This window comes from Seriola lalandi, unplaced genomic scaffold, assembly GCF_002814215.2.
Source record: "Seriola lalandi dorsalis isolate HSWRI2012SDOR001 ecotype SW California unplaced genomic scaffold, Sedor1 jcf7180002054484, whole genome shotgun sequence".
Taxonomy (NCBI): domain Eukaryota; kingdom Metazoa; phylum Chordata; class Actinopteri; order Carangiformes; family Carangidae; genus Seriola; species Seriola lalandi.
In genome coordinates this window covers 720,804-736,099 of record NW_019525037.1, presented here as the reverse complement: position 1 = coordinate 736,099, position 15,296 = coordinate 720,804, and the positions used below count along the sequence as shown (strand labels likewise).

The following is a 15,296-nucleotide window of genomic DNA, read 5'->3' as shown; positions in this document are numbered from 1 at the left end:
ACACACACACACACACACACACACACACACACACACACTCCTCCAGCAGCAGAGTGGTTGGTGTTTGAAGGAAGACACCTGTATTTATCCATTAGCTTTTAGTGCCTAGGAAATGTCACTGAGTCAGTGACAGAGTCCCACTGTCGCAGCATGGGGCTGAGCAGACAACAAACACACACACACACACACACACACACGCACGCACGCACGCACGCAGCAGTAGCCCTGGCTGACCTTTCAGCTCTCCTGTTAGTGTTTAAAAGGCTTTAACACAAAGGAAACAGGAGTTGTTAACCTGCACTCAGAGAGAGAGAGACAGAGGGAGACATAAACCACTCACACCATTGTCTAATGACTTGCTTTACCCCCTCTAAAGGAGCAGTTCAACATTTTGGGAAATAGTTGTATTTGCTTTCTGTGAGAGTGAGAATATTACTACCAGATTCATGTCTGTGTGTGAAGCCAGGACGTGGTGTAAAGACAGGAATGGAGACATGGACTTATATCTGGCAGCCAACTAGTCAGACATGCTGCACAGCAGTACTAACCAGTAATAAAACATGAGTGTGAAGCTTTAATCTTTGAGGTGGAAGACGTCCTGAGCGGCAGGGGGGAGGTGTAGCAATGAAAGCCCAGGAGAGAGGCTACAAGGCTGGGCAGCGAAAAGAGTCGACCTAGGGGGGCTGGATGGAGGGAGAGGGGTTCCACACACACTTAACGCTCTCATATTCACACACACTTGATTAAACAAAGTCCCCAGCATTGTTCACCGTCACACGCATGAACACACACAGTTTTAAGGGTCAAACTGTGTGTGAGAAGCAGCTGTTTCTTTGATCACTGAACAGCAGTTACCATTTCCCCTCTCTCTCTCTCTCTCTCTCCAGTTTTTAGTCTATTGCCTATCTCGTTCACCCAATCCGGTGTGTTTTTTTCCACTCGTCGAGCTGCTGCTGTTAAAGATGTTCCTCCTCCTCGTCCTCCTCTTTTCCGCTTTTTCTTGTCGTCCTCTCATCTTCTCCTCGTCACTTTTTTATTTTTTATTTTTTGCATCTGTCCCTCCATCACCCCCCCTTTTTCCCGACTTCTATTTTTCCTCATTTCCCCTTTTCCCCTCTTCACCTCCTCTCCCGTCTTGCAGTCTTCTCTCTCACACTGTTGATACTTTTCATTCTCCAATCCTGTTGCTCTTTGTCTCTATATTTCTTTTCCCCTGCTTCCTTCCTTCCTACTCCTCTTCCTCATCTGTTCACTGACTTCTTGTTTCTTATTGTCACCCTCCCTCATCTGTGCTCTACTCCTAATCACTATAATCTGCTCATTGTTTCTTTCTTTTACTCTTTTTTACATCCTTCCTTTTTTTCTCCCTCCTTTCCATCTTTCCTTCCTGTCTTCTCATTTTTTTTCCCTGCCTCTGTCCTTCCTGTAGTCTTTTCCATCTCTTTCCCTTCTCCCCATCTTCTTTGTTTTTCCTTTTTAATTATCAAAGAACAAAAAATACATAAGAAATAAGTAATGAAATTAAATACAAACAGAAACATGGTAGAGGTAGCTATGACAGAGTATTAGGGCCACACTGAGGAAAAAAAGAAATCTGAATATATTACAATTAATATTACAAGAATTAAAAATGTAAAATTCCGAGAGAAAAAAAAAAAGGACAGTCAGTGTCAGCTGCTGTTTGTCTGTTTAACTATAGAATGAACTCAGTGTCTTCACAATCTTGTCAATATCCTGATGACGATGATGATGACGATGATGATGATGATGATGAGGCCAAAAGATGAAGTTTCTCCTTATTAGTGAAACCTCTGCTAAAGTAGAACTTCACAGGACGCTCCACGTTCCTCATTTTAAAGCTTCTGATGTTTCCCCTCTAAAACAACATGGAACCTAAAATTCTACAACTTTATTCTCGCAATTTCAGATTTAATTTCCCTCGATGTCGTCCTAATGCTACGTCATAGGTAGCAGACACAGGACAGGTAGGAGGTTTTCCTGCTGCCCCAACACATTTAGAAAAATAACAGACTGGATTCTGGACACAAGTGTGAAAATTAACAGTGACAATATTTCAGAAATGATTCAAGAATAAATAACACACCTGCTAAAAAGTCTCATCTTATATGACCATCTGTTGTTATGTGAGTAGTTCTTAAAGTTAACTTTGCAAAAAACTAAGACAAATACAGAAAAGAAACAAGCGCCAAATGAAAACATTTGAAATTGAAAGACGAGGGGAACGACTGTGCTGAACAAAAAGGAAGTGTGTGTTTTAAACAGAGGAGAGCGAGCAACAGCCAGAAGAGAGGAGGAGGAGGTCCTGGAGGTTAACAAGGCATGCTGGGAGCTATGTGTCATGGCTGACATGACAAGCTTGACCTTGGAGCAGGGCAGAATGTCTCCTCCCTCCCTGTTTTCCCCTCCTCCCCCCATCATCCACCCCTCCTCCACCTCCCTCTCTTCTTTTTCTCCCTCGGCTCTTGTCTCTCTCCATCTTATTCCCCCTGGCCAGGACAGTTGAGTAATAGACCCGGCCAGTGTATGTATGAATGGAAGATGATCCTGGAGAATATGGACACGAGAATTAGCCAAGTACTGCACAGGTTTCTAATGCATTCACTGAGCAATTTATTAGGAACACCTCTACACCTGCTGCATTATCCAATTCAATCATCCAATCAGCCAATCATTTGGCAGCAGAGCAACCAAGCACTAACCTGAGCACTAAAATGAATCCATCCCTGATGAGACAAAAACTGCACTTCCTTTAATGGCCACTTCAAACTTTACAGCAGAAATAAAAATGTTTACAGCCTGGTACAAAAACAGTTTTAGTCTCTATAGCTAGTTTCCTCCTTCATGACAGCTGTTTATACACAGTCACTCACCTCTTTAAATTTTATTAAAGCTTAAAGTTCTGTAGAATTGAGGGCGTGGCCTCTTTGAGTGACAGGTGGGTGAGCGTATGCTTGCAGCAGACCAGCATACATCAAAGTCTCAGCTTCACCCACGCCCCTCCTCTTTGACCATTTTTGGATTAGCTGGGAGTTGGGGGCGGAGTCAGACACTGCCAAGATGGGGACGGTGGAGCAGCTCACTCTGAGCTTCAAAACTGCTCTTCAGAAACATATGGGTGACGTCTTGGAGGCTAAGTCCATCGTTATTTACAATCTACGGGTAGAACTGGAGATATGCAAATCCACAGAAATGATGTGATGCAGTTGTGTCAACATGGAACAGAGTCTCAGAGTCAAGTCAGTTTTTATCTGTATAGCGTCAGTTCACAACATAAGGTATCTCAAGGCACTTTCCAAATAGAGCAGGTCTACACCTTCAATTTATAATGATATTTACAGAGACCCAACAATTCCCACCAAGAGCAGCACTAGGTGACAGTGGCAAGGAAAGAGAGAGAGATAGAGAGCAAGAGAGAACACAGAGGAAAAGATCAAGAACATGCAATATAGCAATATTAATAATGGTGATTGTAATGGCAGTAGGAAAATTTCCAACATCTGGTCCGACTGAGACTGTTCAGCTAGCATCGGGAGGCCCCACCCAGTATTAGTATGGTGTTCCTAATAAAGTGCTCAGTGAGCGTTTAATCACTTGTGTGTTTAGTACAATTAGTTCTTTATTTCCGCCGGTTGGATGTTTTGCTTTGTTGTTTGCTCTGTTGTGTTTCATGCCAGTAACGCTCATGTGAACTGCAACTGAACTGAGAGTGAGAAACATCAGTCAGCCTTTTTGTCCAATCACAGCGAAGCATCAGTTATATTTTAATTAAGTCCAATTAAGTTTTTATCACTTTAACATGTGAGATGGATAATCGGCAACCTGGCTTCTGTCAGTGTGTGTGTTTGTGTGTGGTGATCTAAAGCTGTACAAAGTCATTATGCTGTCAGCAGTGTGTGTGAGCAGGTTAATTGGAACATAGAACACAATGTTAACCAGGATAAATCAATGTAATTATACATAGTGTAATTACAGTTTTTTATACACCCCTCCCCACCCCCACATACACCCCCACCTTTTTTGGGCTGTTTTTCGTCGATTTGACGATGGTGTGTGTCTGTGTGTGTGTGTCTGTGTGTGTGTGGGGGGGAGGCATGAGTGTAATTCATTAATTAGGCTGTTTTCTCAGAGATTAGCCCAGCATCAGCTCTGTTACCTTTAGTCGCCTCATTCATTAGCACAGCATCATTCATTAGCCCTGGCCACTAATGAAAAGCCACTTTTAATTGGCAATGGAGAGATAAGGGCTAAATGAAAACACTAAATATAGAGGGTGTGTGCGTGCGTGTGTGTGTGTGTGTGTGTGCGTGCGTGTGTGTGTGTCCATTCATTTCTAGATAACAAGGAGGCCCAATAAACCTTTATTAGCTACTTAACCAGGACAGTTAGCCTGATTATAAAGACCAACACAGAAACCTTGTGTGACACACACACACTATGTCGTCATTACCCTTGTGGTCAGTCTGTTTCCTGTGATGATTCAGGCTGATATTTAGTATTAACTAAAAAGTTTTCGTGTCTCTCTCTCCTCAGCCGGGACAACCACCGAGCCGTCCCCTCCAGCCCCGCCCCCTCCTGAGGCTCAGCCGGTAGAAACCAAGGCTCCCGAGGAAGAAATGGATGTCACTGATGACGACATCACAGCAGGTAGGGACAAAATACAGCATCGACAAAAAAAAGATTCATTAAATGACTAGATTTTGGTTTCTTAAACACATTCAGGAACAACTCCTTGAAATCCAGTGTTTGATGTCAGATATCATATTGGGGAATCCATGTTCATGTCTATATTGGTATAGCTAGGTCTGTCCAGTGATGAGTAGGTGAGGGAAATGTATGTTCACAGCTCAGAGCCTTATATGCTGCGTTAATGAAATGGATTCATAAGTGAAGACTCACTGTTTGTGCTGCTGCATTGAACAGCAGTTTGAGTATCCAGCTCCAGTGCTGTGTAGGGCTCCGTATGACTGTGTCAAGTGGAGACTACTGCTAATACCACAATTTTCAAAGACATTTTATGTTGTCATGTTGACATGAAGGTGCACAAACTACACAGGTAGGGTTCTTTGGGTTACCTGGCTTCGCTGAGATTAACACCGGTTATCCTGGATGATCACTTTCATGACGCTGGTCATCAGCTGGTTCAGTTAATTCTATTTGCCTAAACCACAGACGAGACTGTGGATGTGACAGTTGTGCGCTTTAGTGTGTCTCCCATCCACAGCAGTTCTGCTGTTGATGAATGTATTCAAAATGAAACGTTGCCTCTGAACATAATCCAGCAAGTGACAGTTTAATTGGGGAAACAGTTTGAATATGAATCTGACCTGGATGATCAGATGTGGGATGCCTCCAGAATTCCTAACAAAAAGATGTCTCTCTTCCAAGTGAGGGCATGAATTAATTCATGACTCTATGATCACTTAACGCTAGTGCCGACCGATTAATCTTATTTTCATCATAATCACAATATGAGCATGTGCAATAAACACATTGCAAGAGACTGACTAAAACAAACTAAAAGGAAACTTACATACTGCAGCTTCATTTGCCACAAACTTTTGTAAACTACAGCTACAGCCTGAGACAGCAGCCAAGCCACTCCCCCCCCTCGCAGGAGGACAGAGGAGATGACCCATAGTGACCTCTGTCTGTGTTCTTCATTCAGCTTCGCTCAGCAAAACTGTGTATGCACACTTCAATATTTGTTTATTTATCGCAAGTCATACCGTCCTCACACTGTTGAACAGTGTCAGCGCACATCGCACGTTTTCCTCATATCGTGCAGGCCTACCTAATGCTCCACTGTGACCATCTCGCAAAACAAGAATAAGATGGCATCATTAGGCACAAGGTGAGAGGCCCAGAGGACAACAGCTGCTCTTTCGTGTTGCAAGAAACAAGTTAAGACGGTTTTAGCATCAAAATGTCTTAAAGCAACTTCTGTTCACAATTTACCTTAAAGTTGCTGTGAAATGTTTGATGGTGTTCGTGGTGTAAAATTCAGGGATTCTTCTCCCCAGTGATCTGTGGAGCCTCATCTGGTTTGATATGAGAAACACTGAAAACTCATTTATCATTTATGTGCTGCAGAATTCAGGTGTTTTGCTCTGGTGACTCTGAATGTAGGTTAATCTTGTGTGTGTGTGTGTGTGTGTGTGTGTGTGTGTGTGTGTGTGTGTGTGTGTGTGTGTGTGTTAATCAGAGCCCCCACAAACCCATGTGCACTGCCAGTGTTGTGTGACCGGCATGGTGTTAAAAGCAGTTTGGTGTTTAGTGTGCACACATGCTCTCCTTCTCTCTCACACACAGTAAGGTGAGAAATGATTCTCTCCAGGAAACTTTGACACCTGCAGTACAGGTAGAAGACACACACACACTTTTCTGCTCCATTTGTCTTTTGTCACATTTCCCTGAATGTTTAACTGTGACAGACACACAGAGACAGGTAGATCAGTGTGGTACATCTCCTCTAGTGGCAGTGAGGACACTCAGACAAAGCAGTACATTACTATTTACTACTGATCACAGTGTAATAGCTGGATAATTTACACATGAAGTTATAGTGATTAATGGTACTTACCTTCCTCCTGCAGCACCTGATCATCATCGTTTCATTAAACATGATAAATTCAAAAATTACAGACAAATAAAATTAGAATGAACGCATTTTTCTAAAGGGTAAATTTACATTATTTCAGCTCTGAAAATGCACAGAAAATGGCTCTAACACGCTCTCACTGTCTCTTCCACCCATCTTCTTTCTTCCTCCCTCCATCCTTCTCTCAGACCAGTCAATATCGCAGACGTGTGTGACAATTTATCATTTCTCACAGCTCATTTTTCTCTTATTGACAGCAGTGTTTTTTCATTCAGTCTCTGCAGTATTAAATCTGTTAGCAGACGCCTCGAACACAGAGCAGCCTCTGAATCCTTTCTGCTGTGGAGGAAAAAAAAACATGTTGAGTTTTAAAACTTTCCCCACCATCCTTCCTTCTTTCCTTTGTCTCTCTGTTTTGAGAACTTCTCTTGTGATAAATCCAGTAAAAATCATTAATGAGAATGTGTTGTGTTGGGAAACCCATGTGAACCTATATGAGTCTGTCAGGTGACAGAGAAACAGCTGATCACATGTAATATGTGATAGTACCAAGCAGGTTAAAGGTCTTTCCTTTAACATGGTGCATGATGAAACAGGAAGATGTTACGTTTTTGTCTCTGCTCTGCCCTGTTCTTTGAAAGCTGCTTGGATTTGTAGCCATATTCTAATTGGTTGATTTGTAGCTCTTTTCTGATTGGTTAGTTGGTTTGCAGCTCTATTCATTTTGTTTGGTTGGTTTGCAGTTGTATTCTGATTGGTTAGTTGATTGGTAGCTGTATTGTGATTGGTTGATTTGTAGCTGCGTTCTGATTGGTTAGTTGGTTTGCAGCTCTATTCATTTTGTTTGGTTGGTTTGCAGTTGTATTCTGATTGGTTAGTTAATTTCTAACTGTATTCTAATTGGTTGAATTCGAGCAGTATTCTAATGATTTCTAGCCGTATTCTGATTGGTTAATTTGTAACCGTATTCAAATCGGTCGACTTGTATCTCTTTTTTGATTGGTTATTTAATTTGCAGCTCTTATCTGATTGGTTAGTTGATTTGTTGCCCTATTCTAACTAGTTGGTTGGTTTGTAGCTGTATTCTGATTGGTCGATTTGGGATATCTCAGTAACACCTTTAGGGAACTTCTTCAAATTTGGCACAAACATTCACTTGGACTCAAGGATGAACTGATTAGATTTTGGTGGTTAAAAGTCAAAGGTCAAGGTCACTGTGACCTCACAAAACTCGATTTTGATCTTGTGAATGCGATATCTCTGGAACTCATCAAGTGGACCTTTAAACTAGTTTGAGTGGCTCAGGCATACAGCCGTGAAGCAGTAATTCTAGTTTCTCTCTATTTAATGAGAAAGAGAATTATTTTACAACAGTACCTTTTATAGTAGATTTCTTTTATAATAGCCATTGTTTTACAATGACATATTATAGGGATATGTTTAATAACACATTTAGGGCAATTAGGAATCATTAAGGAATCTGTTGGCTTTATTATTGATGAATATATTGAATGTTTTTTTTTAGGTATGAATTAATTGTTTCGCTTATAAGATGTTAGGAAATTGTGAAAGTGCCTGTCCTGAAGTCCAGTCCACAACCTAAAGATTACACATGATATAAATGGAAAAAAAGAGCAAAGCTTAAAATTGGAGAAGGTGGAACCACAATGGAATGATTGACATGTTGATTGATCATTGACTTAAAGTATTTATGGATTATTAAAAATTGTAATATCATAATCATGCAGGATATCTGGGTAAAGAAGTCTTACCAAGTGAATACTGCCAATCCAATTTAAGTTTTCTCTTACTGAAATTAGTGAGTGCTAACATAATTCGATTAAATTGATAAGTCGATTGAAAGAGAGCTAACAGTTAACTTTCTTAATTGAATAATCCTAAGAAGTCATTTCTAAAGACAAAATATGAAACATTCTCTGGTTTCAGCTTCTCAGATATGTAAGTAAAATATAGACATTTTATAGACAAAAGAATAGGGAGACAAAGGACACAGTCAGACCAACATGTCAGAGTGTGATGTCTCACATCTAAGTGAGTTGTTTCCCTGAGCTCATCAGGTCATCACCATTCAGCTCTATTAAACGATTGTTTGAGATTTTTTTTTTTTTTAATCCTCAGTCCTCCATACACCAAGAAAAAAGGAGGGAAAAGGTGAAGAATTAATGGGAAGGGGGAGGAAACAAAGGAGGGAAGAAAAGAGGAAAGAACAGGGGAAAAAAGAGATGAGAAGAGGGGACAAAGGAAGAGAGACAGATGTCGACAACCACAGAATCACTAGGTTGCTGCAGGCTGTTACCACGGCGATAGACTCATCACCTCAGTCTACTGTCTCCCCTGTCTGACTCACTCGCTCGCTCACTCACTCACTCACTCGCTCACTCACTCACGTGTGTGTGTGTGTGTGTGTGTGTGTGTGTGTGTGTGTGTGTGTGTGTGTGCGCGCACTGTAATTATGTCCCTGGCAGTGTCAGGGGATGTCATTAGGATGTGCAGCCCTCCTCCTCACATACACCCCCCCCAATGTCACACACACGCACACACGTACACACACACGCGCACACACACACACACACACACACACTTCCTTAAGTTCAGTTCAGTTCATTGAATCTCTATTGACATAATATATTTGTGGTAAAATTAGTTGTGTTGCCAAAGCATCTCAACAAAATAAAGTAAATAATATTTACTGTGTAGTGTCAACATACATGAAAGTGAAGATACATGAAAATCACAAATAAACAAAATGATAAAACAACTGGTGAACTTTGGTAAAAAGAGAATAAACAACATGAGACAGTTTTGTGTGTATTAGACTTGATTTTATTTATTTTATTTTGAAAAATTTTATATTTAAAGGTAATTCATACCCTAACAACTATAGCACTCAAATGCTGTAATGTGGACAATAAGAAAAGGTGAATGAGATAATAAACAGCAATCACAAAGGCCAGTCATGCTGACTCCAATCTGCATATTCTCAAATATGAAACACACGAGACTTGGTATAAACCTCGTCTACGGCTGGACCGTGTATGAGTATGAACTGTGGGCTTAGGGCTACGCCTCGTGTTACAGGCACTCGGACAGTCACCCAGCCGCCCCGGCTTCCTGGCTTCTTGAGTGCTGCAGTGAAGCAGAGTTGTGCTTCCAATTCACTGAGCCTCGGCTCCATTACAGCCAAAAACTGCATTTATTACATGTGCACTTATCACTAAAGGAGGCAGAGGACATAATTATATATATCACAAATGTTTAATAAATACCAGTGTGCCAATCTCATTGGCTGCCCTACATGCCCAAGCCATAACAGAACCACCACCATGTTTGACTTTTTGTATGTCTGTGTGAAGTGCAGCCTTGCGTTTCTTTTGTGAGACTTACCAGCTGTTTGCATCTTGTTCTGAATCCTCTGAGGTCATGAAGGAACATGTCCGCCTACATCTTGGAGAGCATTGTTGACTTGCTGTGCATTCATGAAGAGGTTTTTCTCCACCATGCAACTGATTTTTGCTCTTTTTCAATCTTAATGGCAACTGTCAACTCTGAGCCATGTGTGAACTGACAGTCAAATGACACACAGCTGCCCGAGAAACATTTAGTAGCCCAGTATCTAATTATTTTGAATGCTTGCAATTTGGACGCTATGTGTTAAAAGTGATCTTACCCATTGTTCTTCAAATAATGACGTGAACCTGCTGAAAGTAAAGCTGAGACTTAGCACTTCAATGTAGAATTCATTATTTAATTTCAAATTGAGTGAGCTGGCGCACAGAGCCTGAAGAACAAAAAATTCAAAACTGTAAAAAAAAAAAAACAAACAAAAAAAAAACATTCATTAAAATACAAAAGTTTGTTAGAATAAATATAATTGCGCAAAATAATATGGTTTATTTTAATATATTTTTCTATTTTTTATTTTATTTTTTATTTTTTGGACAGTTAGAGATGTTTTATTTATTCATATGGCATGGACTGTATATCATGACTTGTTTTAACAGCCAACTGGTTATTATTAATTCACTAATTAATATTCAGTTGAAATTTGAGGTGTCTCTCAATCACACCAAGTATTGAAACTAAAACTGTGTTAACAGTCTACTAACTGCTCAAGTGCTTTATAAAGTAAAGTGGTCAAACCCTCTGGTTACAGTCTCTCAAATGCATCGACTGAATGCTTTTCAATGTCAGCTGAATCAGCGGAGGTTTTTTGGTGTTTGTATCATTCACTTGTGCTTTCGGCTGTTATTCAGACAATAATACCACTGGTAGCTGCAGTGTACTCCAGTTCAACACAAAATATCTGTAAAATGTCATTAAAATCTGATCATATCAGCGTGGAACAGTAATGTGGTTCCACACCAGAGGGAAGACTGCCTCCACTAACTGAGAGAGTATCTCGTCTCCGCCTCTGATGGAGAGGGTGACCGCAGGGAGGTCAAAGGTCCCTGCCGGACACAGCCCCACCACCCCTCCTCCTTCACTGAATCACACACACACATTTTCTCTGTGCTGGCGGGCATTTTGTCTTCTGAAGCATTCAGGATGGTGCAGACATGATCAGCTGATTGATTCCAGCCAACAAGATGTGAAATTAAACTAAAGATGGATAACTGTAGCTTTTAAAAAAAAAAAAAAAATGTTTTTAAATTTAAAGATGGTTGATCTTTGTATTCACAGTACAAACTAAGACATTAAGACATTATGATTTTCTCACAAAGAAAACATTCAATGAAATGAAGATGTAGTAATTACACATAACAGTCCGTACAAGCTTTATTATTTTTTATTTCATATCAATTCCTCATAATGAAGGAAAGTAGACATAAAAGAAACAAACAAAAATGAAGACAAGAAGGAGGGATTTCTTCTTCTTCGTCTCCTTCTCTTTTTCACCTGTCTCTCTCTCCCTCTTACTTCTTCCTCATCCCTCTCTCAGTGGTTGTGCACAGCAGCACAGATAGAGGTCAGACGTCAAAGGTCAGGCTGACCCTCACCTCTTGGTGTCATTAGCCCCGTTGTGATTTGGTTAGCTGAAATGCTAGCCTCCCCTGTTAATCTAATATCAGAGCCTGGAGGTCGTTTGGGTCAGATCACATTTCTCCTCAGAACAGATTGAACTTATGGAGAGATAAATGTTCGGAGCTGCGACTCTGTGTGCTCTGATTGTGTCTCTGCTGTTTTACACAGCGAGGGACCCAGCTGGTGTATGGAGAAATTATTGTATTACAGACAGGAGTGAAGTTATTGTCAAATATAATGAATGTGCAGGAATGCATTTCTGTGGCAATGGCAATATCAAAGATGGTTAGGAGGTTGCACTGTATAGTTTGGTCTGATACAGTGAAGTACAGTATGGTATATTATACTGGTATAATATACTATAATATGGTATAGTCTAGTATAGAATAGTAAAGTATGGCATGGAATAGTATGTTGTTGTGTAATATGTAATGGTATAGTATAGTAGTGTGCAATAAAATTGTATATTTTGATATGGTATGGTGCAATATATCATCATAGCATTGTATAGTAAAGTATTGCGTAGCATAGTATATCTCATCATAGTATAGTATAGTATAGTATTGCATAGCGTAGTATAGAATAGTATACCATAGAATACCATACTACAGTATAGTATAGTAGTGTGCAATACAATGTGTTATAATAGAGTATATTGTGGCATGGTATGTTGTAATATAGCATAGCAAAGTATAATATAGCCAACCCAACTTCTCCAGTTTGCATCAAAAATGGTAAAAGACGTGTGCCTACCACAGACAGTTACACTGTGATACTTTGACTTTGTTATTATTTGTATTGATAGATAGTTTATTTATCCCCTAGGGGAAATTTCATGTTTCATTTGTCATCAAATTGTTGAGCCAGGTATTGTCCTGAGAAAAGTTATGAAGCCCTTCGGGTTAAAAACAGTCAACCAGCACCCAGAATGCATGCATGTATGAACCTCCCCACACTGGTCAGTAAGAAAATTAAAAAATCTAAAGAAAAAAAACATCTTCAAAAATATTCTTAGACACTGAACCGATGGGTGCATGACACAAGGTGAGCTGGGTGCTGTTAAGATGTCCATATCCATATTAATGATGGAACATCAAGGCACAAATGAACTCACAATTTAATATCTGATGTTGTCACAACTCCTATGGACAATTTAAAGTCTCAAATTCAGAACAAACAGACAGACAGAGACGGACACAGACAGACAGACAGACAGAAGGAGACAGACAGACACAGACAGACAGACAGACAGACAGACAGACAGACAGACAGACGGTAAAACCATGTAGTGTTTTAATGTGGAGTTTTCAGGCCTGTGGGCAGATTCAGATGTTAATACTGGTCACATTGATCAGGATGAAGCTCAGTTTTCACCTCAGAGACTCTGATCCTCTACTCACCACACACTCATAAAACAGAAAACACACACTCTAATCGGCTTAAATGGAAATGAGATAATGGGACAAAGCCAGAGAGAGAGAAGGAATTCTGACTAATCAGATGATCTACCCTGACCCACATAATTTAAATATTTGTGTCATTTTTTTACATGTGTAGTCTCTTCAGGCTACTTACCCTCCCTCCCCTTATTTCCATTCAGGTATTGGGTCAGATGTAAATAGTCTTTCACCGAATGGTTTCAAGATCAGTGAGCAAAGCAAATTTCAAGGACAAACTGAAACAAACAGGGCCCTTGAAGTCTTTGTGAATCTGAAGTGAGAAGTCCTCATTTTATTTGAAGCAAAGGACCAACCTCCATCAGTGTCTCTGTCCTGTCTATAGTTTCACTTTCTCTCTTGTCCCTACTTTCTTCTTTTGTGTTTCTTCTCCTTCACTGTCAGCAGTGACTCATTTCAGGAAAATATTGAGTTCAGATATTCTCAGGCAATTTGTCTTTTCACCGCACAGATCTGCTCGTTGTATCTAATCAGGTCAGATTAACTGTCAGACATCTTGAATTGATCTGATACTTAAGACTCCACACAACAAACTATAAATCTGTCATCAAGCTTTTTTTCTCATTTCTCAGCAATCAAACAGCTAAGCAGCTCTCACTAAATAAGAATCTGAGTCATTTTCATATAGAAAATGAATATGTAACATAACAGTGATTAGATTTTTTTTTTCTTTTTTCAAGTAAGAAGACAACAGAGACCTAAGAACAAACTGCAGACTGTTACCACTTTAAACATCCAGTTGAAAACATTTTGAATTTGGATTTTGATTTAAATAAATGTAGAACCACTAGAAAAAACTGAATAGCACACTTGGCACTGCTAGTGGTCAAAATCTCCACAGGATACCCTCAACCCTTAACCAAAACCACTATAGCCCCTTTTCCAAAGACCCGCTAACATCGGGCTTATCATCAGCATTCACACTGGTATTATCGGCTCCCGGTCCAGTCGGCATTGATGTAAACACAACACCGGGGTGAACTCGCTAATTTTCACCTCTTTTCCCACTGTGACGTCTTTCAGAGCACAAACCCTGCAGACACACCTGTCACCTGTCCAGCACGGTGCTGATAAACCAGAAACACAGCAGCTACACTGCACAGGAATGAAAGAATGAGCTGCAGCCCCGAAATAAGTTTTAAAAACACACAGGCACAGACATGACAGATCTGTTTTACCAGTTAGCACGGCGGCTAGCAGCAGCAGCTCACTCTCTCTCCACTTTGTCTGTGTGTGTGCTCTGTAAGTGCATGTGATGAAATCACTCCTTGCAGTTGTGTGTGTCCTCAGTCCGAACAAAAAGACAAACTCGACTGACAGTGGAGAAGGGTTTTAAAAAACCAGCTAATTTTGGTGGAAAAGGGTACATCCTGTTTTTCAACAGCAGTTGGGCCATGAGATGTGAACCAAAGTCCTCAGTTAAGCACATCCAACGATCCACTCTGACCACCTGCCTGCAACTTCAGTGTGATACGAGAACTTAACACTATTACAAAAAGTAACAATTACATTTCCTCCAAAACCTTTTAGTAGTATTTCCATGCAGGTTTTAGGAGATACAGTTACACATTGAAATAGTTTGGGAAAAATGTTTGAATTTCTTTAACCAACCCGGAATTGCTGAACAATTATTCCACAGATTTATTAATCCACTCTTCTTAGTTTTAGTCTTTTCCATGAAACAGTTTGATAAACAAAATGTTATGTAATTATTTGATATCAATAACTTTGTTTTGTCTCCTTGATATATATAATATCTGAGTTTTGGCTTTATTGCCTGTAACTTAAAATACGGATCAGTTTGCTGTGAGTGGTTTCATTGTGTTGGCTGGAAACCTCCAGTTGTAATGAGAAAAACTTGATATCGGCCTAAGTTACAAAAATGGCATTTAAGCTTCATAAAAAAAACATAAAGTAAAAATATGAACATGTCAGAATACACTTGACATTTAAAGAACATTTAAAGAACCAAAATTCAGACATCCAAGAAATGGCAGTGAAAGCTTTTGTAATGTGTACGTTTTTCACTGCTGTAGTTGTATTGTGTATTGATGCATTGATATAATGGAGTCAGAACTTGACCCGGTTGGATTTACATAAATATTTTAATCGTACAATAACATGATTTTATCTTTTTATTTGTCCATTATAAGCCGCCATATAGCTTACCCCCCAGC

General features: G+C 39.9%; 1 protein-coding gene across 1 annotated transcript in view; it reads left to right on the top strand.

The window, feature by feature from the left end:
• wdr7 (WD repeat domain 7) overlaps window positions 1-15,296 on the top strand; it is a 120,385-nt gene that overhangs the window by 56,546 nt on the left and 48,543 nt on the right. The window contains exon 27 of the mRNA XM_087175717.1: window positions 4,552-4,665. Within this exon, the coding sequence (XP_087031843.1) occupies window positions 4,552-4,665 (114 nt within the window). The remainder of the gene's footprint in view (window positions 1-4,551; window positions 4,666-15,296) is intronic.